This window comes from Varroa destructor, unplaced genomic scaffold (assembly GCF_002443255.2).
Source record: "Varroa destructor unplaced genomic scaffold, Vdes_3.0 BEIS01000004.1, whole genome shotgun sequence".
In the NCBI taxonomy this organism is placed as follows: domain Eukaryota; kingdom Metazoa; phylum Arthropoda; class Arachnida; order Mesostigmata; family Varroidae; genus Varroa; species Varroa destructor.
The window spans coordinates 13202008-13224643 of record NW_019211457.1 but is presented as its reverse complement, the minus strand read 5'-3'; the positions used below and the strand labels follow the sequence as shown (position 1 = coordinate 13224643).

Genomic DNA, 22636 nt, shown 5'->3' with positions numbered 1-22636 from the left:
CTGGCGTGTACACAGCTATGGCCGCCGTTACAGAACTGGCTCCCGCTAAAGTGGCGGACACTCGAACGCAGGAAGGTGTAGTGATTCCGAGTCGCGTTTTGCTTGGGGACTTGGGCTGAACCTTTCGCGGGGTTTCTCCGGATCCTCCTAAATCTCTTCGTAATCAACAGTCCAGGAATGAAATTAGTTACTATTGCAGCCTGCTTTATTGACTGAAGAATTGCACTATTAGTCGGCTTCTTCATAATGAGATATATGTTCAAATAGGAACGTGAACAGGCCCTAGAAGCTAACTGTGGTGCACGTTGAAATTGACTATGTAGCGGAAAACTAAATTTCAATTAATGGTAATTTCAATTAAAGAATTTAAGTAGTTAAGAGAGCTTTCAGCTATGTAGCAGGTTCCAAAAGTAGTAAAGGGAGTTAGCACTGAATCCCGACAGATCTAGTCCAATGTTTTGAGATAACTTGCCGGCAAAATTCAATTGGTTGTTAGTATCGCTGTTCACCACAGCTCCGCGCCAGGTGTAGCACGTGCCTTTGTTGAAGCTGAGACGGAACATTCCGTCCACAGGAGCACGCTATATGTATAAGTGCTGAATCAAAAAATGTTAAACAAGAAAAACGATATTTGAGCGCAAATTTAATTAAGCAGACAAGCATAAAACGCGTCTAATTTCTTAGACTGCTTCAACGCGCATCTTGTACGCAGCCCTGTATATGGTTACAACTGAGATTATCAAATTCTGAAAATATTTTTATTATTCTCAAAAACAGTAATGGAAATTGTGTTTTTTAACTAGACGCTGCTGTTGTGTGATCTATAACTACGTGAAAAGTGCGACGGAAAACCATCGGTTCCACCACAGCGGAGGCTAAAATGAAGTTACCTATTACTAATGCGTTTGTTTGCGTGGCCAGTAAACTTATAGAGCAAAACTCTTATATATCAGCCATCGATTATAGCGAGTAAGTAATAAGTATGATTGAGATTATAGTTATTTTTTTTAAAGTAAGAAATAAGTATGGTTCAGAACTAAAACAGAATAAAGTAGGACATCTCACTTAATGTAATGTCTACTACGCATGTCTTTCTTAGATGTTCATGAATTGATAGTCTGCTAAATTTCGTATGTTCAGTTAGCTATTCTTGGACATAACCGTATTATAGAGAAGGTGGACTGGTATTATTATTACCAGCATAATTAAGCACGTCTAAGGCTAAATCGAGTCATAAATATAATTTTCATTACTTGCATTATCCACTTTTGACGTGTTTGCTTTCATCTTACTTACATCTTTACTTTCATGCTTTTTTTGACAATGGTTCACATATATTCCTACGAAACGTTTTGCTATTTTATACAGAATCGATTGTGTACTTCTCATCTGGATGCTCGCTTTGCAGACGGCCTCATTAAGTTACACTGGCTATTTTTAGACCAACTATCGCTTTTCACGGAGTTCATTAAGTTGTTTTAATTAATTTCAGTGCGACGTCCCAGTTATGTATAATTATACCATCTGGTTTACGCGTAATTGACTGCCACGGTCTCCAAGTGACGAAGAAATTAACAGTTAACAGCAAGGTAAGAAAGATGAGGCGGCATTTGTAGCCGAGTAGGCTCATAAAACATTGATAACATTTTGGTTTGCATAACATGCCTAGAACATATTTTCAGAACATATTTATCACGGTGTTAGTTTTAACCTAACCACTGGCTTTCTTTCGATAACCATATCTCAGTTACCAGTGTAATTCATATAAATTGCTTCATGTTTTCTTTGCACAACTAGCAATTATATTATAAACCCAAATTTATAAGAGCTTACATCCTGCAATCAGCCCCTGTTATTTTGTGCGGCTTCCGGCTTTCAGAATGTGCGATTAACAGAATTAAAGTTTGCAGACGAAAATAGCGTGATGGCGTGCTCATCCGATGGCTTCTTACGGCTGTGGGACCTAAGAGAGCCCGATAGAGTTTCATTAGAAATGTCATCAAGTAAGGAACAAGCCATTGTTACACACACAGTCATATCTTCCACGTGTGGTACCGTAACCTAATTTATTTTTCTTTAAATTTATTTATGAAAACAAATATTAAATATATATATAATAGCGTAAATTCTTGCTTTTGCCCTAACCTATGCTTTAACTCTGAGTAATACTATTTCCTGTAAACTACCTAGCGACAGACCCCGCTGCCGAATTGAAACCCCTCCTAAGTTGCGACGTAAATCTTGAAGGAACTGTGGCTTGTGCTGGTAGCGAAACCTTAAAGGAAGATGCTTTTATCCTATTTTGGGACCTGCGTAATACGCGAAAGCTCATGGGCGGCTATTGGGATACTCACAGTAAAGACGTAACACAGGTAAGCCGATCTTATAACTACAATTGTTTAAATATGCAGACACCTTCGGTGTGCAACCGGATCTCCGAAGAAGGTTGCTTTCCTGTGTTTTCCATATTTTTCCATTAATTATGGAGACGGCGCTTAAAACACTGAGCATAACACTAATATAAAGGTAACGAAGTACATATAGTCTGAGACTGTAAGCACCTTTCCCAATATGTATTTTAAATCTCTCAATATAAAAAAGAAATCGCAGCAACAAACTAATGGTCATAATTAACTAATTTTAAAATATGTGGAAAAAACTAAATGTGTGGATCTCAAGAATTTCGTGCAGATCTTATCCGTAAAAATACTTACTGAACTCTATTTCTAATGTAGGATAGGCTAGACAAGCTCAAGTACTTGAAACGTTAAATGTGTTAAGCCTGCTCGTCGCTAGTCACCGGAATCAAGTTACATATGTTTTAGCAGTTCCATTGTTAGGATCACCGGAGCTTCTATAAAATAACGAATACAATTGAATACTCTATCATAGTTGGTTATCTATCTAACGAATACTCCCCTAGCCATCGAAGAGATGAGTAACCACGATTTAACAATTTTCCAACGCTACCGCCCATAATTTATTACTTTTTAATTATTATTTATGTATGAATTAGTATTATTTTAATAATTATGATAATTATTGTTATTGAATTTCGTTTTACTATTTATTCACCGTTTACAGGTGCGATTCCATCCCTCGGCGAAGTCGTTTCTACTTACTGGAGGAGTGGACGGTCTTGTTAATGTTTTTGACATCGATGAGGCATGCGAAGATGACGCTCTGCTGTATACGCTTAATGCAGAGTGTGCCGTGGTACGTAGGAAATTATGACCATAGATAATCTTTGGTGTGAAAATGTCTTTTCTTGAAACAGGCGAAGAAGCAATAGGTGCCTAGAAATAATTAAATGTGCGTTACCTTATATCGGGACCAAATTCGGCGGATAAATATTTATGTGAAGCAGTTTCTAAAGAATCATTTTCATAGCAAAGAGTGACTGAACTTCGCTATTTTATCGTTACTTGTTCCTCGTGTTAGAGTTCTGTGTCGTGGCTTAAAAGGACTGCATTAGATGTGGACCGTTTAGCAATAGTGACTTCAGAAGAAGAGTTTCAGTGGTGGGAGGCTGATGATGCTGAACCAAAATTTCGAAGGACCAGAGAGAAGCTCGTCGAGGGGAATGCTGGCGATAACAAGGTATGTATTGAAAATTTAGTAAGACTACCGTGTCGTACTGTTAGCGTCAGTATCATCCTTATCGTTAAGTTCTACATTTGGGTGAAATATTGAATCGACGACAGAGTTAACTACAAGCAAGTTAGTCCTAGTGTGTTACTGTTTTTCTTTGTCAATAGTAATATGATGCTCCAGAAAGACAAATGTCATTAATTAATACATTATTAAGTGGGTTATTGGGTATGTCCTTACTAATTTTTGGTAGAAAACCTACGATTCTACGACTTTGTGCTAAGCCCTGCGTCAAGAAAACTTTTACTTCTTTTCTTAAATTAGGAAACGCTCTTTTGTAATTGTAGCAATTGGTACTAAGGTATTTATAAGTGCTTGTTGACTGATTTTTTTTTTCGATTTTCATGCTTTCGTAAGCCCTAATTCGTTAATCTACCAGTTTCCACGTGAAGGCAAATCACTCTGCCGTAGACTGCTCTAAACATACATTTGCTGATGGTAGTTTTATTTCTTTGTGTAGATTGTCGTCGACCATTTAGTGGGAATGGTGACATTTGACGATGGACTCTCAACCTTGGTGAGTTCGTCAAACGACGGCAAGGTAGAGCTGTGGACAGAAGCTGGTGTTCACCTCGCTTCGTTGGCCGCGTCCCATCATGATCTTGTCCGGGCTGCAGTAGCAGGCCGAGACGAAACTGGCCAACAGAAATCCTTATGGACTGCAGGAGAGGATGGCATCGTTTGTTACTGGAAAGAGGGCGCACAATGTGCGGGGGTAGCTGCAAAAGACTTCAAGGTATAAAGCGAGCTAAGCCTTAATTCATCGAGGTCTCAAAAATCAGAGGTCACAGTTTGCAATTACACAGGCGGATACGAAAAACCATAGAGGCGACCGAACGGTTATAAATTTCCGGGAATATGCCATACATTCACTTGATATAACTTACGATTTAGATAGAAGAGAATAAGTAGATCAGTATTGTTTTATTTCACGGAAACGTCTGTCTAAATCAAGATTTCACCCTAGAGTGATTTTTTATTCCATCAATAGCTAAGTATATTCGATTTTATTTCATATGTCGTAGATAAATTACTTGGCTACTTTTTCATGATTTACGCGCATTTCTTTGGTTATTCAACCATAGGTTTCATTTGTGAAGTTTCCCGGACGACGATTCACATTTGAGCATAATTAGCGTTTTGCTATCAGAATATGAAAGGTAACCGATGTGATTACTGGTATCTCATAGATTTTTTAAATCGTTTGACATTTTCAGGCGGGATCATCGATAAAAACCAAATCAAAGCTTCATAAAGCTAAGCCGTATTGAACGATTTGAATCTACACATGAGGATGAATTGTATTACGACTAATATTGATAATAGTTGTATGTACAAAAAATTGGTGCAATTTGTTCGAAATAGGATTCAACCAAATATGTTTATTCATTGGTCGAGCTCCGAGCTTCGTCGATACACCGTAAGACGGTACTGTCAGAATATTATTATTAGAAATGTATATACTAATGTATAACTGCTAGACGCGGAAGAATAGCTATTTAATTAGCTCGTTTGTAGTTGTATATTTGCACAGATAAAATATATAGCCTTATAAATAAATTACGGGAACATTGTTGAAACATTACGTTTGTTTTGATTTTTTTCATTACTTTGTACTAATTATTTCGGCATCTTTTAAATATCGCTGTACCATTGTTTAGATATGATTTTATATCATAAGGTAAGACCAATGCGCTCCTTAAACCCACACGAAACTTCTTGTAAATCCATTTTATGGTGCTCTATATTGCTCATACTAAACACAAGATCTGAAAACACGCAAAATTATCCTAGCTATGTTTCATTAACTAATTTTCAACTTGAATAATTTATAACTGAAATGTTGGTAGCGCCTCTTGAATATAAAAGCAAAAAAGGAATTACGACAGCCTGAGCTTGTTTCCTGAGACACAGGATTAACCAAGCCACTATAAAATCGACATGCAATCAACTTAACGTCGCGACGTTATTGCAGAGGTATTATTTGAAATCATTTTTGCCTTGCTTCTTTTTAATAGAGAACGGAAAAAAATTCTTTATAATTACATTGTTTATAAACGAATCTAAATTTTTTCGGAATTTTTTTTTGAGCTGCATTCTTCGAAGCTGACGCTTCACTTCTGATACAAGCCATGGTACATGACTCGAATTACTAGCGATCTTTAACGCTTCAGAGAGACGCATTATTTTAAAATTGGTGCGCTGCGACGATTGGTTAATAAATAAGTGAAAATTGCCATTTACGAATTCTCAACACAGACAGATTTAATCATTTTGGCTTTTAATTTAAAAGTTTCTTGAAGATCCGATCGCCTCATTATGGTTTGTAGATACCATACATATGTTAAGCACGTATTTGGCCTCTTATCATGATAAATGGCCATGCTTAACCATATCATCGTTACTTTAAACATCGTTTTCATCTAATCTTACCTAAAACGTAATTTCCGAATCATGTCGTCGAAATATGATGACTAGCCCACTCTTGTCTATATTATTATTATGAAGAATTGTAATATTAGTAGTGTTGATTTCGAAGTTAATTTTTTGAACCTAAGTTGTTTTCCAAACGCAGGTCACAATCAAGTGCTTTAAAGTAAACTTCACTATAGATGTCTTATTCTTAGTTGTTGTAAAATATGAAAAACCTTTCGATTACCTCATATGTTATGCTTTTTGTTGAATCCAATATAAAATGTGATGCCCGCGTCAAATTCAAAGCAGACAACCAAAAAAATTAGTGCTTGGGAGATGGGGGTGAGAGCGAAAAAGAATGGGAAAAGATAAAGACATTACGAGACACATTAACTCTGAGAGAAAGGTAATGTAAAAAGTTATATGGCTGGCACCAGTTAGTGAGTTTTTGTCCTTTACCAAGTGAGTTTACGTCGACATATTTCGATAACAGTGTTTTAATGATTTCTGTCAAGAGTAATCGTTTACTGCATCAAATGCAGAATTATCCATTCTTGACAGTAAACCACCACATATTGCCTTATGTACTCATATCTAATGAGATTTAAAGATTTTATTGTAATAGAATTAGAGGCAGGTGCCTTTTGAAATTCACGACTGAGTTCTGATTGGAGAAACTAATAGATAACTAGATTAAAGATATTTCGTAATGACTAAAAATCAGAGAATATGATTCTTTCTGAAGTATTGGAGCATGGTCGGCTTTCTTAGCTTAACTATTATTAGATTAGATCTTGACATATGTGGAAATATAAAGAACTCCCCAGAAAATCTTACTTTTCATGTATTAGTCGATTTAGTAGGAAGCAATACATGCAATAACGAAGTTGCTAACAAAATGGCGCAATTTTGAATCTCTTCCATATTAGTAACACATTCTGTTTGCGACTTCTGTTGATAGCAGGTCGACTGAATCGGATAAATGCAAGAAATTTTTCAAAACGATTTGCACTTTAAACAATAATTATCGAACACCTGATACAGGCTCGACTTTTACCATAGGAAAAGTGCATTTAATCGAAAAGATATTTAGCTTTTTTTACGGCTTTCTGTGAGTTAACTTCGACGAATTTTTAAATAAGTTAAGGCTGCCAAAATAGTAATCTGAGCAATAGCGTATACTGAAGTGTTTACGCACTATTGGTGAAGATGGTTATAGGGGAGTTGTTGTACTTAGGTATATGAGGCCTCATATTAATTGGTTACAGCGACCGTGTACATATGTGCCTGTGCCAAATGACTTATACTTCAAACACGTAGCTATTTTAACCTGAAAAAAGCACGAGCTGACACAACGATATCACAGGTAGTATGTGTAATAGGGGAATTCAACCGGATAATGCTCATCGAGGGTGAAAAATCAGTGTGATTCGAACAAAATACGATTAAACTTTCTTCCAACAAGCCTAAATAGTTTTTAGCCAGTCCGGACCCAGAATCGCTTTAATTGGACTTCTAAATTTGATGTCCGGAACAATGGGAGAACCAGTTCTTTCCACAAAGGCACAGCTGAAGTCGTATGCCAGCTTCATGACCTGAGTCGAAATAAATTCGCTACAAAACATTGAATCTGAATCCGGATTGAAGTGTTGTTTAGCTACTAAGTTACATAGTTACTGGAAATGTTGATATTGGTTGAGTGTGATTAAGCCTTGTTTGCGTCTTGGGAGACAGTGCATATATTTGTTGTTATTTTAGTGTGCTTGTTATTTCATTCTGTTCAACTGTGAGTGATCTGCAATGGTAGCTTACAAAGGTCACGCAAAAGTGATTTCGTTTCCAGCTTCCTTTCTTCTTCTTATTGTCAAGTATTCGATAATAGAAGACAGAGCTTTTATATATCGTTAACACCAAGATGGAAATACGGTTTCGACGAAACGGAGAGTTAAGACTGATTTTTCTCTTCGATCTTACATACTGCAGAATGTTGCGAAACATGCTCTCTGCAAATCGGTCTTTGGCGTTTCGTGTTGTAACTGCCTCCCAACATATATTCGGCGTTCAGAAACAGATGCACAAAGGGCAAAGCCGGGCTTATTTTTACGGGTTTACGGAAACTCACCAGATGATCAAGAACACGTGTCGGGAGTTCGCCGAAAAAGAACTAAAACCTATTGCAGGAAAATTGGACGCAGATGAAACCTTCCCAAGAGAGCAGGTTGGCAATTGCATTGTCGGCTAAAAGTAACATATGTGACTTTTCCTAAGAATTAAGTGTGATTTATTATTTTCTTTATTATTTAAAAAAATGCATGTTGAAACTGATTAAAAATTTAAATATGCTTAATAACAATAATCTAACATACATGAAATCGCTAATTTCTCTATCTGTCGCAGTTATTTACCCGATCTCATGCACTCTATAATAACCAAAAAACCTTTAATACAGTTTTAACGTATCGTTTCGAAATTAATATAATCTTCTTGGTGAGCGCAAATAGTGCAACGTAAACACAGCGCACAAGCGAAAACGTTATGTTATCGATTTCGTTTGTGTAATGTGATAATTATAGTATCAGGTATCTGATTTTGCACCAAATATATAGGTCAAGAAGCTCGGAGAGCTCGGGATGCTTTCGATGGTTGCGCCGACGGAATTCGGTGGGGCCGAATTAGACACGTTATCTTACGCTATTGGAATGGAAGAAATTTCACGTGGTTGCGCCTCGACAGGGGTCATAATGAGTGTAAACAACTCGCTCTATATTGCTGGCGTTCTTAAGTTTGGGACTCAGGAACAAAAAAAAAAATGGATCACACCGTTTACCAATGTAAGAAAGCATTGTTTTTTTTTTAATATTTTACGTTTCACAAAAATAGAGCAAAACTTGCTTCGGAGAAATTCTATTTTTATTTGGGAGCGAGTGTTGGGCGCAGTTATCTACAAATTATCCTAAAAATATTTGAAAAAGGTTGGCCACTACTTAGTTATATGTGATACTTATGCAGTCGTCAGAAATTGCAATAAAATTAGTAATCGTGTTGAGTTCGTCGTCTAGGTCGGCTTTTTTGTTTACAAATTTGGATCTCTGCATTGAATCGTTGGTTGCAAAATTAAGTTATGTCCCGATGGGTATATACATCTGGCAAATGTGGATTGTTTGGATGTCTAAAAACATAATCGTTAATTATTTACTGAAATCTCTCTCAGGGCGATCGTGTCGGCTGTTTCGCTCTCTCTGAACCCGGCAATGGATCAGACGCAGGAGCAGCGTCAACTACCGCTAAACACGAAGGTGGCAAAGTTATTCTGAACGGTACCAAGGCATGGATTACGAATGCCCATGAAGCAGAAGCTTCCATTGTGTTTGCTACATTTGACAAGACGAAAAAAAACCGCGGAATCAACGCCTATCTAATTCCCATGCCAATCGATGGCCTTTCGAGGCCGAAGAAAGAGGATAAGCTTGGCATTCGAGCGTCATCTACGGGACCTCTGATCTTCGAGGATGTTGTTATCCCGGAAGAAAACCAACTTGGCAAGGACGGCGAAGGATTCAAGATTGCCATGACGATTTTGGACGGTGGCCGAATTGGCATTGCAGGTCAGGCGTTGGGCATTGCCCAGGCTGCCCTTGACTGCGCAATCGAGTACACCGGCAAACGTGAATCTTTCAACAAGCCAATACACACCTTCCAGGCGATTCAGTTCAAGTTAGCTGATATGGAAATGCGACTGCAATCCGCCCGCTTGCTTACATATCAAGCATGCTTTCTCAAGGATCAGGGGAAAAGGTTTACGAAAGAGGCGGCTATGGCCAAATGCGCTGCTTCGGAAGCAGCCACCTTCTGCGCTCATCAAGCAATTCAAATCCTTGGTGGAATGGGTTACGTCAAAGATATGCCGGCCGAGAGACACTATCGAGATGCTCGTATCACTGAGATTTACGAAGGAACTAGTGAAGTACAGCGTATCGTGATTGCATCAAATCTCCTAAAAGAACATGGCATTCTCTAAACACCACTATTAGTAATAATTCATTACCGTTCGTGGAAGCATATCAACATAACTGACCAATACGAGCTCATGTTCGTTCAAATTCGCACATGCATGAAGGTGCCTTATATGCGTATAGGCTCGCTAGAAAATGCGTTTTTCAAGTCTATTAGTGTATACGTTAGTTTGCCGTGTAGCAGATATGTGCAAATAACAGCAATTAAAGATGCAAAAAAAAACGTACATGACGAATATTTTATTTAAAAAGATCTTCTAATGATTAATAAAAAACTGATTTTTATAGAAACTTCTGAATATTTGTCAACTAATTTTAACTATATTAATGTTATGGCTGCAACGACCTTTCGGACGAAGTAAAAATGTAGAGCTAGAAACCAAACATGACAAATGCCAGTGAAGACTCCGCATTTGACGCTCATTATGAGTTAAACCTTAATGTTCCATTTAGCTCGGTGACGGCATTCACCCGTATTTGAAATATGTAATACTGGGGTCAGAAACAGCGGGTTCATTTAGTCTTCTCATTTATAGCCATTCTGAAAAACGAGTCATTCTTAATATTTTCATAATAAATAGATATTTTCCCACGGCAATTTTGTATTAAAATAATTGCTTCATTATGGAGAAATATTTATATATTAACACATAATTATTGGAAAACAGTTATTCTAACCGAGCATGGGTGGCATTGATACACAAAGTGCCGATAGCTTTATTATTGAATTCATGTGCATCATCAAAGTGATAACAGTCTCGCCTATTGGAACTATGACATAATATAATTTTATTTTTTAAAACTCTTCCATTTTCCACGATCTTTTTTGACCATGACTTCGGCTTCGGGAGAGGCAACTACAACGTCAAATATTTCATCCTCATTCATTTCCTCACTTAGTAACGAAGTGGGATCTATGGCCTGGCAGCTCGAATATTCGTTATATTAAAAGCAGTTCATTATTAATGGGTTCGGTACCATTCCTTCTTTTCAGCTTCTTCCGCCTCAACCTGCTTGACGTATGGTGTCAAGTAATCAACTTCCTCCTCGGGTTTCGTCCACTGCTCCTTGGGTAAGATTTGCTTATTGATGTCAGCCTGAATGGCTCTCAGAGAACGGTAGTTACGCTCGTCCTGAATCTGCAGTAAAAAAGATGTCCAAGTAAATGCAATTTTGTAATTATTACAAATAAAAATAGATACGACTGCAAAAAAATCAACTGAATTAAAATCGCAATCAGTCTACATTAGCAACAGCGTTCTCAGTGAATTTTACGAGCACGACATGTTGCCCTACTAAATTTAAGAACACCTAGGTCTGAAGCCAGGTTTAAGGTAGTTAGCTTCGTGTTGGAAAAAGCCAGCTATCTGTATGTTTTACAGTTTACGTAATGTTTACGTAAAGGACGTAAAAACTCGACACATTTGTTAACAAGTCGAGATGGAAAATTAACGCATTTGAACAGTGCTCAAAATAAATGTTAATACATTCATTCAATATAAAATACTGCCCTTTGTTGAAACTGTATTAAAATAATAATAATATAACGTCTACTAAAGTAATGCAAATGGACACACCCGAATGCCGGGTTGGGACACTAAGGTTTAGTGAGAAATACTGTAACAAGGTGGCTCTCACACTATGCACAAGTTGGATGACTTCTCCTCAGTACCACGAACATTCAAAGAAAGCCTATCAGTTTAAGTTCTAAATTAAAAATCTTCATAAATTAGAGTGCCTCATGACTAATTTAATTCAGTTCTCCGTAGCAAAACCTTTCACTGAACAGAAAAGATGCCAAGGGGGCATATAGGATTGAATATACTCGGACCTCGTTGCGTTCTTAGCGTTCATTCAATATAATTGAACAACTTTCTAATTGATTTTTATATCGAAGATGCGCAATAAGAAAAATATAAAAGAAGCAAACTGTAGTTTCTAAAGTGGAGTCTAATTTCTCCACGGAGTTTCGCGATATAAACCGAATAATATGTTCACGTTGTCCCAGCTCTGATGCGAAGAAAACGTAGTAGCACGCGCGTACTAAGCGTTTATTCCCTGTTGCGATGTGATAGTAAACCTTGTATTTTATAACCTGATTGATACATCGGATTATATTGTTCTTTATATAATTGTGAGATTGAAGAACTTCGGTATATTTGTTCAACACTGTATTCAGTCATACAAGCTACATGTCATATTATTTTTTAATTATAATAAGACACTATTTAACGAGCCTAATTCTCTGGTTTATGAGTTCATAGCAAAATATTCTAGCGAAAAAAAAAAGTATAACGCGATGTAATTATTATAGAATCATCTTGGCTAATGACTCAGCTTGCAACAGTACCTGTTTTGGGAGTCGTCGTATGGCCTCCTTCGTAATTGGGGTCTCTCGGACGCAGTCATCCCTGAAAAGACCAAGCCGATTGTAACCGCGCAAGTTAAATAGGTACTTTGCGTACGCAGATTTAAACGGGATTTGTCCGCCTACACACATGATAATTCCTTTATTCAAGCACCTTCGGTTACCACAGAAAGGGATACGACAAGTAACAAATTGTCTAGGACAACTAGAGGCCGATTGCGCCTGTCTGGGTTTTGATTCGAATATTAGGAAAATAACATATGGCGCGAAATTCAATGATGTGTGATCTGATCAAATGATGCCTCGTTTCCAAGAACGAAAATATAACAGAGGAAGCCTAAGCAGAAGTCTTTTGTACTTGCCATCTCCAAATATTATCATCAATTAAGTCGTAGGATAGCCATTGTGGGTATATATTAAAATATGATTTCCTTTAACTAATCACTTATAGTTTAACGAATATGCTCAGCCGAAATCGGAACTTCCAACGAAAATGTAAATTTGCAACCATCGTAGAAAATCCCAATGTTAATGCAGTGGTAACGTGTTTGCCTGCTAAACTTGAACGGTCTGCGTTGGGAAGGCACGCACTAAGTTTCATGCATGCAAGAGCTAGCCGTGTAAGGTAATGTGAACGGCTCATGTACGGGACATACAATGCGAGACATTTGTTAGCCATGATATAAAAGAGTGATTCACTATTAAACTAAAGCAAAACGCAGCAGTTATAGAAGATTTTCGGGCTAGACGAGATCTCCGGAAAATAACCAGCTACTGTCGTTACCCCAGATCACTCATGTACACCATCCCAGGGGAGCACAAGGCTGCAGAAAGAATAGCAATGGTTTTCAGAAAAGAACAGAGGAAAATCAATGATAGTCAAATTATAGTTCGTATTCCAGAATCAACTCATATCGTCTACAAAATACATGTCTCTAAAGATCCTTCTATCTCGATGAGACCGTTAAAACAAGGGATTTTCATATGGCTGTGATGTCATAGATTGTTAACGAGAGTAGATAAACTCAGAAAATATTATTCCAGAAAATCATGACGGACAACTACCGTAATGTTACCATTATCTAAATGCTAAATGCTAAGAAATGCGAAATTACTTAACTTCTATTCAATTGTACTTAAATTTGTATTTATTAATTATATGTTTACATAATTACTTTTTCACAGTTTATGTAATTATAATTTTATATCATTCTGCCTCCCATTGAGTAATAAGTCTGATTTTATTAAAATTTTACATATAAAATTTTACAATTTACATACCTAAAAATAAAATGGCTATCAATGGAACAAATGAATATCTACGGTAATTTTGAATATTTTCATTGCATTAAGTACACTATTCATATTCGGTTCATATTCGGCCCATTTAAAAATAGAAACATAAAACGACGTAGAATATATATATATACATACATAAATATGTATACAAAAAGACAACATTCTTAGGGCACAACAGGTTCATTGTGTGCTACAATATATTATATAATCGTACGACTCTGTATATATATATATATATATATATATATATATATATATATATATATATATATATATGCACACAATGATTTTACTCTGCCTTAAGATTGTTGTCTTTTTACAGTTTAAATAAACACTACTATATTTATTTAGAAAAACATTTAGCAAAGGATTTCATATTTGTTTTCTACAATCGCTTTATCTATAGGCAATTACACCTTCCTTTCTTTGCCAACCACAAGACTTGAAAAGCTCATTCGACTCTACCAATCACTTTTTCGAATAGAAAATGTGACCATTTTTTTGGAAAGATCTAGCGTACTTCAATAACAAAGAGTTCACATTTTTCAAGGATAGATCGCAGATGTACGGTTCGATTTCTTCGAATCGCCAAGAAGTTTTCATTCGAAGTAACGTATCGAAACGGGCGCTCTCGACCTCGGGTAGATCCCATGTTGACAGATAGTTTATTATGGGTCGCTGACGATCTTCGTCCACGTACGAGATGCCGTAAAGATAAGCCACATCAGTTGTAAGACCTTCCGGAAGACTTTGTTGCCACGTCGTGATGAACTGCTCGAGGTTGAAGCTTTCACCACTTCGGAGTAGTGCCTCACCCTGAGTGCGGCTGACCTTCGCCTTGAGTAGAACCTGATTCTTCACATACCATGATACGACGGCCTTGACAATTTCATGAGGTTCCAATTCTGACACCTGCGCGAAACGTTTAGCTGAATGTAACACTAAAACTTGTATAATCAAATTAACCTATGTCGATGCAGTGTGCACTATACGAAGATAATGAAATCATCGATATATACAACAAATAAGGAATTTAAATATTATACAATTTAGAGTGATCTTTATTTCGAGACAGCAGCAAAATTTTAAAGAATTCATAACTGCGTCAAGTTTAAAAAATCACCAGATATTACACGGTTTTCACCAGCGCCGTTGCTGAATTGATTGAAGATTAATTATCTAAGTAAAGGGATACAACATGACATGGAGCAAGAATAAGTTCTGTAATGTTGCAAATGCAATAATCCCTAACTCATTACAACAATGATAAAATGTATCTTATCGATGCATCTAATTAGCCTGTTTACCTCTTCAATAACGACATTGGTGTCGATTTTATCCAGCGGCATAGAGTTCGATTCGATCGAAGTAAGCATGAACTCCAGCACTCGAAAATGGTACTCGAATCCAAGTAGACGGACACAGCCGTCCACCTCAGCAACTGGTAGCGCTCCAAGCATTTCTTTAATTTCGCTTTCTGAAGCCTGAACGTGATTGAGGAGTTTTGGCAAGGAGAACAGGGACGATTGCGGTATGTCGCCTTCCAGTTCAATACCGCGGTACTCCGATTCTGTCAATAAACTAAGATTTTTGTAATGATTATTCTTATTATGTAATGTAGAACGTTTCCGCGTAGTGTGAGCAGCCAGTTCGAATGCTCGTATACAAGAAAAATAATTGCTGCAATTCCTGCTTTGTCTAAAATTTCGTAAGGGCATGAAGACCTCAAATTATGCAATGGACGCTTACAATAGTAGGCCTAAGTATATAAGCTACCTAGCTAAAACTAAAAAAGGTTATACAATTCCTATTTGTTGTTCTGTTAATATCATTTGACATGATCAGCGTCAAGGTTTTAAACACTGGTCTCGATGTCAGTCACTAAGCTTATTGCTGACAAAATAATAATACCTGAGCAAAAACAAACGACCTAGAAATTAATATTGTTTAGTGAGTACTGTACGAAACCATTTGAAGGCAGACTCAACTCATATGACTTATGACACTCATCAGACCTACTCATATGACACTGAATATTTAAAACGGCTCAAAAAATCTAAGCATTTAAAAAGCAACATTGCTGACGGCAACAAAAAGACGGACATATGTATTAGGGAAAATGCGGCTAACATAGATTAAGAGACGAACATCGGAACTATACTCAGTCAAATTAATTAGTGTGTACAGTAGTTTAGAAACACATATTTTAACCCTTCTACCTGTGCAGTTTTCTGGAAGAAGGCCGAATCTGCCTTGGTTCCCAGTAGTGGTGGAAGGTTTTGAGAACTTCACGAGTGTCAAGCCCATCACCCGCTTTTGACATTGCTGCCGTCAGTGGCTGCCCCTTGGCGGCCAGGCGGAGATTGGGCACGACCAAAAGCGAGTTGGATATTTCTGCCTCACGCACCGAATACGTCCTTGAGCCTGGTCATATTGTTAAGCACAACGACACGAGGAAGCAAATTTTAAATATCAAATACTGAGCCATAGTAGACTTCATGAAGTACCATCAGCAGCAATCTAGGAAACAAATAAGTGTTTAAAGCTACATGCACATCACGACACGGCTTTATTTCGCAATGCGATTTTACTACATAGAGACTGGAGAACGTTTGCTAACATTAAGAATGATCTAACCAAAATTATTTGTATTATTTATACCTAAAGCTTTAAGCTAAACGCGTCCTAGTATAGTGAATGTGTTAAGAGACAATTCTGCAACAATTCGAAGTAACACAAAGCACAGAAGTCTATCATGTTGTCTAGAGAGTCTACATAATTAACCCGGAGGCTATTACGGGGGGAAACAACGACACGATATTATTTCATAATTTTAGGGTTTTCTATGCCTGCAGCTTATTTGATTTTATAATAAGCGTTGGATAATTATAAGCAGGAAAGCATAAAAAGCGGCCTACAAAAGTAAATAAAGCACATTTTGATGCGGATCACTGACAGAGTTTATGCTGACAGCTGACCCTTTTTGTAGACATTTTCTATTTACTGTAATGAAAGCTTATCATAACAATAACGCTACAGTGAATAAGCAGACGTTGATTTCGTAAATTTTACATAAACGATAACATTTGATATACTGCTGAGGACCAAAGCAGAGACAAGGAGTGAGTTTTAGAAGCCAATACTTTAACGGTTCAACTGATAAATATTCCAGATCTTGAATAGTTTGACTTCTCACTTCAAGGTATTCAAAGTAGTGTAGAGCCGCAATTAACGTGCATATTGAAACCGTGATGTATTTAACAACTTACCGGTACATAGAACAAGTTCATCTTCTAAATCGCCTCGAATAATGACACCGAGTTTTTTTGCCTCTTCCAAAATGTGGGAATCTACTTCCAGCAACAATAGGTCATCATTGTTTGCTGAATGAAAGAAAACTGTTTGGGCTAATGGCTGCATATCTGAACGCGACAACTTTGCGCGCTCAAGGTTTGCCCATACTTCGGTCAGTGTTCGGCGGGCGACTTGTTCTTGTGCCATAACCGAAATTGCTGCAACAGTTGTTACGTGTGAGCTGACCGCTTTTAAAACTTGCTGAATTCGTTGTGCCTGTTTAAGTTAAATCACGAACTGAGTTTACGTTTCTAACGACAGCTTACTATCTACAACAGATTGTCATAACATATAATTTTAACATAAGCACAAGATGCTAGACACATTTTCACCATTGACTCAGGACTGGCCTGTTACGGCCTCGATAAACCCCTATAACATGCAAAATAAAGGAGATCATTCGAGAACAAAATCAATTCAAGAAAAAAGTGCAAACTAATAATTCAATGACCCCGAAAGGCAGGTGAGCTCAAGTCCCTGTGGACGGACAATTAGCTGACGACAGCAGTTTTCCGCCAATTTTTTAATGACATTTTTCATACCTCCCCCACAACGAAATGACCGAAAATTCTAAATCGCACATCCGTACCCCATATTTCAACGTAATCTTACAAAATGATTACTGCGTCTGCTGAAATAAATTAAAAAAAGCGCCCATATCACCAGCGCCACCTAACAGTGAAATGCGGAAGCTTTTTATAGGTTTGCTCGAATATTCTCTAACCCCACTGTAGCATTTAGTCTTTGTCGAATTCTGCGCGAGTCGGTTGCGCTAGTTTCAAAGCGGACTTAGTTTTCCTCATATTGAAACCACTTCACTTCGTTTACCCGGTGAGTCGAGCGGCGTTACCCACGTTTTCTACGCAGCCTTAAGCGTCGCACCAAACTTGCGAAAGTTTCAGTAGCGAAGAGTTCGTTTTAACAGTTCAAACGGCTGAACGAGCAATTCTTGCAGGGTAATAACCATCCGCGTGCAACATCATCTCGCCCTGCTCGCGTCTCCTGGCAGTGGCGGATGTTCTGACGTGGGAGCATGGTGGCATCGTCATCATATTGAAACATTGTCACAGTACTAAGTACTCAGTGCAGTTATCTTCGAAAGAAAACTTATATTTGTGTAAAGTCTTTATAACCTTCTTCGACTGAGGTGTCGATAAATGCTTTGCGCTCTCGGAAAATTCGAAGAATGTTTTTAGTGCCCGTAAAGATTTCAATGAGTTAAATTGCGTCCGGCATGCGTTATTTGAAATCGAATCGTTGTCAGCGGTAAAGAACGCCTAAAACATGGTACTTTTCTGGTGTCTCAGCTACGAAAGTTTTGATGTTTATGTACAGAATACAATGCTTTTTTTATGGTAAAAACAATCTTTTCCGTTAGTAAACAGTAACACACATTTCGGCACCAAAGCATAATCGCAGATTGGATACATGCTTCACGTCGTCTGAACGAGTTAATTGATTTTCTTTTACTTTATTCACTCGTTGAGTGTTTCCTCATAATAATTAGAAACCGATTTGGCTTTAGCAACAGGAACAGTTGTACCATTTCGATCTTTATCCTATCTGTTTGTTTCGAACATTCTCGATCACGGTGGAACATTCTTTTTAACTATTCTAGCTCTTGAATGCATCATTGTGGTACTGTGTAGTTACTAAACCGCGTACGGTAAATGTTAAGTCTAGCCACTGTGTAAAAAGAATAATTGAAATAAAAATTTGTCGTAGGGAATTGATTTTGCATGCAAAAAAACACGTATTGAAAGCTTGATTGCCACTACATAAGTCATCTATTGTAGTGCATACTATGAATTCGATCGGCCGTCTGTGTTCCATTATTACAAGGTCATTATTGTAATTATACAATATATGTAGGATATCTAAGTCGCCTGTAATAAGAAATGAACCCGTTTTTCATATGCGGGAGGTAATTTGGCGTTTACTGTTTACCTACGCAACGACGCGGCTTTAAGTATTTTTTAAGTAACTTCTCTACGAAATGCTTATTGAAATTAAAAACGACTAAATGACGGCTTTTAATTTGTCAAAGCTGTGATTAAATTTAGAATTCGATATTCCTTGCAGAAACATCTATCGTGGTGTAACAATGGCTGTCGATCTAACGGAGAAAAAAGACGGGGGTGTTCTTAAGGAAATCCTTCGGGAGGGCGAAGGTGACGCAACTCCCGGCGAATCGTGCACCGTTTACGTGCATTATCATGGTACGCTGCAGGACGGAACAGTGTTCGATTCGTCTAGAGATCGCGGTACCGAATTTGACTTCCAGCTTGGCACTGGACAGGTAAGCTCGCTGCGATAATTTGTACAAGTACAATACGTACACATAGATTTACGTGTAGTATTAATTCAAGTTTCACTATTCAGTCTTTACAGACAATATCAGTCTGCTCGTAAAAAGATTTCTATGGTTTTTTGTAAGCATTTTTGTAAGGCAATTTTGTAAGCATAGCTTATTCAAATTTTCCGTAGAATGTGCTATTGTAAAATTTTTAGGTTCTATTATGCTAGCATAGCTTATTCATACCTTCTGTAGGCTCTGCTACACCTTAGATGAGAAAATTCGCAATTTTTGCTTTGAACATATATGTAAAAAATATTGGTTCACGGATGTTAAATGTCCTTCCATGCGGCAAATTCAAAACAGGTGATCAAAGCGTGGGATATCGGTGTCGCGTCAATGAAGAAAGGTGAGCTGTGCCGTCTGACGTGTGCCGCTGAATATGCGTATGGCGAAAATGGATCGCCGCCGAAGATTCCTCCAAATTCCACGCTAATCTTTGAAGTTGAACTCCTACGCTGGGCCTACGAAGATATCTCGCCCGAAAAAGACGGTTCACTGCAGAGAAGGATCATCACCAAGGGTGAACTATACACGACGCCCAAGGATCTCACAGAGTGCACGGCTCACATCCGAGGTAGTTACAGCGATGGAAAGGTCTTTGACGAACGGGATGTCACCTTCATTGTCGGCGAGGCAGCAGTACAAAAAGTCTGTCGAGCTATCGAAGTAGCAGTGCAAAAGATGAAGAAAGGTGAAAAATCGGAACTTTATTTGAAAGGCGACTTTGTTAAGGACCCATCTCTACCCAGCGTTGAAGATGGTGCAGAACTCACGTACGTCGTCACGTTGCACAACTTCGAAAAGGCGAAAGATGCATGGGAGCTGAACACAGACGAGAAAATAGCCGCAGCAGAGAAGGACAAAGAGAAGGGAACCTGGCACTTTAAAGAGGGCAACCTTGAACAGGCGCTAAAGTACTATAATAGAGTCCGCGAATTCCTTAAAAGCGAAGATCGACTCAAGGATGAGGAAAAAACGAAACGGGACAGCCTGTATATTGCCGGTTTGCTCAATATTGCCCTTGTTCAATTCAAACTCAACGAAATGACTCAGTGCATCGAAGCGTGCAACGAAGTTCTCCAGCTGGACGCCAATAATGTCAAGGCTCTATACCGTAGAGGTCAGGCGCAGCTCACAATCTGCGAATATAAAATGGCCATAGAGGATTTTGATCGTTGCCTCAAGATTGAGCCTGAAAATAAAGCGGCATTGTCACAGCGGCTATTGGCAAAGGCAAAGCATCGGGCCCAGCTTGAGCGTGACAGGAAGATGTATAGCAAATTGTTCTATAAAATGTCCTCAGATGGTGGCGAAGGCGAAAGTGGTAAGCCAAAGCCGACCGAAGAAGGTGTGTGGTCAAATGAACAGGACAACTCATCCGATTTGAAGTCGACAGAAGCTAGCGTTAAAGCTCAGTAGAACTCAATCGAATTGAGATTACGTAATACATTCTGCTGAAGTTGAGCTTAGCTGCCCCATGTCCACCGTACGCCAGGAGGCAACTTAAGAAGTTCTTTCTTTCACTTCTATACCAAATGAGCGACAAAAAACTGAAGAAGACGCGGCTTTACTAGCGGCCTAGCCAAAGGATCTATCCTTAATAATGTAACAGCGTCAAAGGCCAATGTAGATTGTCCTGTCTTTTCTTTCCCAGTGATCGATGGATATGTGAACGAGCGAAAGAGATTGGAAAGCGTAGCGTGCATTCCATGTACATAATGACAATCTATATTAAGAAAAAAACTGAACATAGATAAATGTTTGGCGTTTGCGTGTGAAATCATACTCTAACAACATGAGTCTATAATTATAGATTTCCATATTGTCCGATTTCAGCTATAAGTAGCATTTCACTTATAATTAGCTAGCTGGAAGTTGTCGCAAGTAAATTGCCACTGGTGGAACGACCTCAAATGTAGTCTTTTTTTAAGATATCTAAAAATACTGATTGAATTTCGTATTTTCTGGAAACTTTTTCTGAATTCCATATTTTCTGGAGACTTTTTCTGAATTCCATATTTTCTGGAAACTTTTTCTGAATTCCATATTTTCTGGAAACTATTAATAATGGTACCTGAGACTACTAATAATGGTACCTGTTTATGACATGGTACCTGAAACTACTAAATAAATTAGGGATAATAACGGTACCTTTTTACAACTAAATTGGGATAATAACGGTACCTGTTTATGATAATAACGGTACCTTTTTACGACTAAATTAGGGATAATAACGGTACCTGTTTATTGACTAAATTAGAGATAGAACGGTACCTGCCCTATGAGTTAGTCAGAGGTAGAACGGTGCCTCTTCTAGAGAAATTTAAGAGGGGATAGAATGGTACATGTTCGAGGTAACTAAAGGATAGAACGGTACCTGTTCTAGGGTAATCAAGGGGTAGAACGGTATCTATTCTAGAGTAATTAGAAGTCAGAACTGTACCTGTTCTGTCCCTCAACTACTCTAGTAGAGTAGTTGAGGGACAGAACAGGTACAGAACGGTATTAGGTGAAGTAATTAAAAGACCCAACGGTACCGTTTTAAATTTTATTTTCTTTATTTTTTTAATTTTTAACTCAGTTTTTTTGTATCCTTTATATATAATTTGAATTTTAAAAGTAGTAGTAGTTTTGGGATAGGTATTATGGCTAAAGCAGAATCATAAATATCGATTGGAATCTTGATTAGAAAAATCATTTTCCTAGGAGTACCTGGAGTCCTTTAGAGTAGGATAATATTTTTAGACTGTATTAGGTGCAGTCCCAAACTTATCACTATATATATAATGATAATAATTGTTTGGTTGTGAATTTTCTACACAGATCTATACTTCAACGTGGCATACCTCCAATGACGGGATATATGGGTTATCTTCGAACGGTGATTTTTGGCGCTAGTGTGGTCCGTTAGAGTGTAACCCGACTCTATTTTCTTGAACAAAGCAGCTGTTCTGTGTTAAGCTTTCACATTTTTATGCGAGAGCCGCATACATTAGTGGTTTACCCATAGCCACTGTCGCCATTTAGATATATTTCTTTGAAATTAAAGTATTACGAAGTACATAGGTGGATCATAAGCTAAAAAACGAGTCCGTTTCCTTCTCAAAGTGTATGCAAACGATGTTAAAATAACATCAATGTGTTTATACATATATATATATGTATAACACATTGATA

General features: G+C 37.8%; 5 protein-coding genes across 12 annotated transcripts; 3 read left to right on the top strand and 2 right to left on the bottom strand.

Annotated features, from left to right (window-relative positions):
- Positions 1-130: 130 nt before the first annotated feature.
- On the top strand, positions 131-5233 carry LOC111248659 (WD repeat-containing protein 89). Of its 3 annotated transcripts, none has more exons than XM_022801367.2 (9): positions 131-347; positions 840-969; positions 1493-1589; positions 1880-2003; positions 2191-2372; positions 3085-3216; positions 3442-3600; positions 4112-4387; positions 4869-5233. In XM_022801367.2, the coding sequence occupies exons 2-9, from the start codon at positions 881-883 to the stop codon at positions 4920-4922; spliced, it is 1113 nt and encodes a 370-aa protein (XP_022657102.1). In that variant the 5' UTR covers positions 131-347; positions 840-880; the 3' UTR covers positions 4923-5233. The 3 variants fall into 3 exon arrangements, with proteins under 3 accessions (XP_022657102.1, XP_022657101.1, XP_022657103.1); XM_022801366.2 differs by having other exon boundaries at positions 181-347; positions 804-969; XM_022801368.2 differs by lacking the exon at positions 131-347 and having other exon boundaries at positions 951-969; positions 1911-2003.
- A 1149-nt stretch (positions 5234-6382) lies between these two features.
- Arc42 (Activator-recruited cofactor subunit 42) lies at positions 6383-10378 on the top strand. Of its 2 annotated transcripts, none has more exons than XM_022801363.2 (4): positions 6383-6472; positions 8050-8284; positions 8673-8897; positions 9278-10378. In XM_022801363.2, the coding sequence occupies exons 2-4, from the start codon at positions 8051-8053 to the stop codon at positions 10082-10084; spliced, it is 1266 nt and encodes a 421-aa protein (XP_022657098.1). In that variant the 5' UTR covers positions 6383-6472; position 8050; the 3' UTR covers positions 10085-10378. The 2 variants fall into 2 exon arrangements, with proteins under 2 accessions (XP_022657098.1, XP_022657095.1); XM_022801360.2 differs by having other exon boundaries at positions 6425-6528.
- A 369-nt stretch (positions 10379-10747) lies between these two features.
- LOC111248663 (cytochrome b-c1 complex subunit 7-like) lies at positions 10748-12664 on the bottom strand. Its single transcript, XM_022801376.2, has 2 exons — positions 12430-12664; positions 10748-11218 (listed from the first exon to the last, which is right to left on the bottom strand). The coding sequence occupies exons 1-2, from the start codon at positions 12577-12579 to the stop codon at positions 11042-11044; spliced, it is 327 nt and encodes a 108-aa protein (XP_022657111.1). The 5' UTR covers positions 12580-12664; the 3' UTR covers positions 10748-11041.
- An 898-nt stretch (positions 12665-13562) lies between these two features.
- On the bottom strand, positions 13563-18090 carry LOC111248658 (sister chromatid cohesion protein DCC1). Of its 4 annotated transcripts, none has more exons than XM_022801365.2 (5): positions 17955-18090; positions 17016-17316; positions 15966-16170; positions 15054-15327; positions 13563-14658 (listed from the first exon to the last, which is right to left on the bottom strand). In XM_022801365.2, the coding sequence occupies exons 2-5, from the start codon at positions 17245-17247 to the stop codon at positions 14215-14217; spliced, it is 1155 nt and encodes a 384-aa protein (XP_022657100.1). In that variant the 5' UTR covers positions 17248-17316; positions 17955-18090; the 3' UTR covers positions 13563-14214. The 4 variants fall into 4 exon arrangements, with proteins under 4 accessions (XP_022657100.1, XP_086845107.1, XP_086845108.1 ...); XM_086988981.1 differs by lacking the exon at positions 17955-18090 and adding an exon at positions 17552-17649; XM_086988982.1 differs by lacking the exons at positions 17016-17316; positions 17955-18090 and adding an exon at positions 16703-16783.
- Positions 17773-21367, top strand: LOC111248656 (peptidyl-prolyl cis-trans isomerase FKBP4-like). Of its 2 annotated transcripts, none has more exons than XM_022801358.2 (3): positions 17773-17931; positions 19183-19399; positions 19763-21367. In XM_022801358.2, exons 2-3 carry the CDS (start codon positions 19205-19207, stop codon positions 20876-20878), a joined length of 1311 nt encoding a protein of 436 aa, XP_022657093.1. In that variant the 5' UTR covers positions 17773-17931; positions 19183-19204; the 3' UTR covers positions 20879-21367. The 2 variants fall into 2 exon arrangements, with proteins under 2 accessions (XP_022657093.1, XP_022657094.1); XM_022801359.2 differs by lacking the exon at positions 17773-17931 and adding an exon at positions 18245-18387.
- Positions 21368-22636: the final 1269 nt, after the last annotated feature.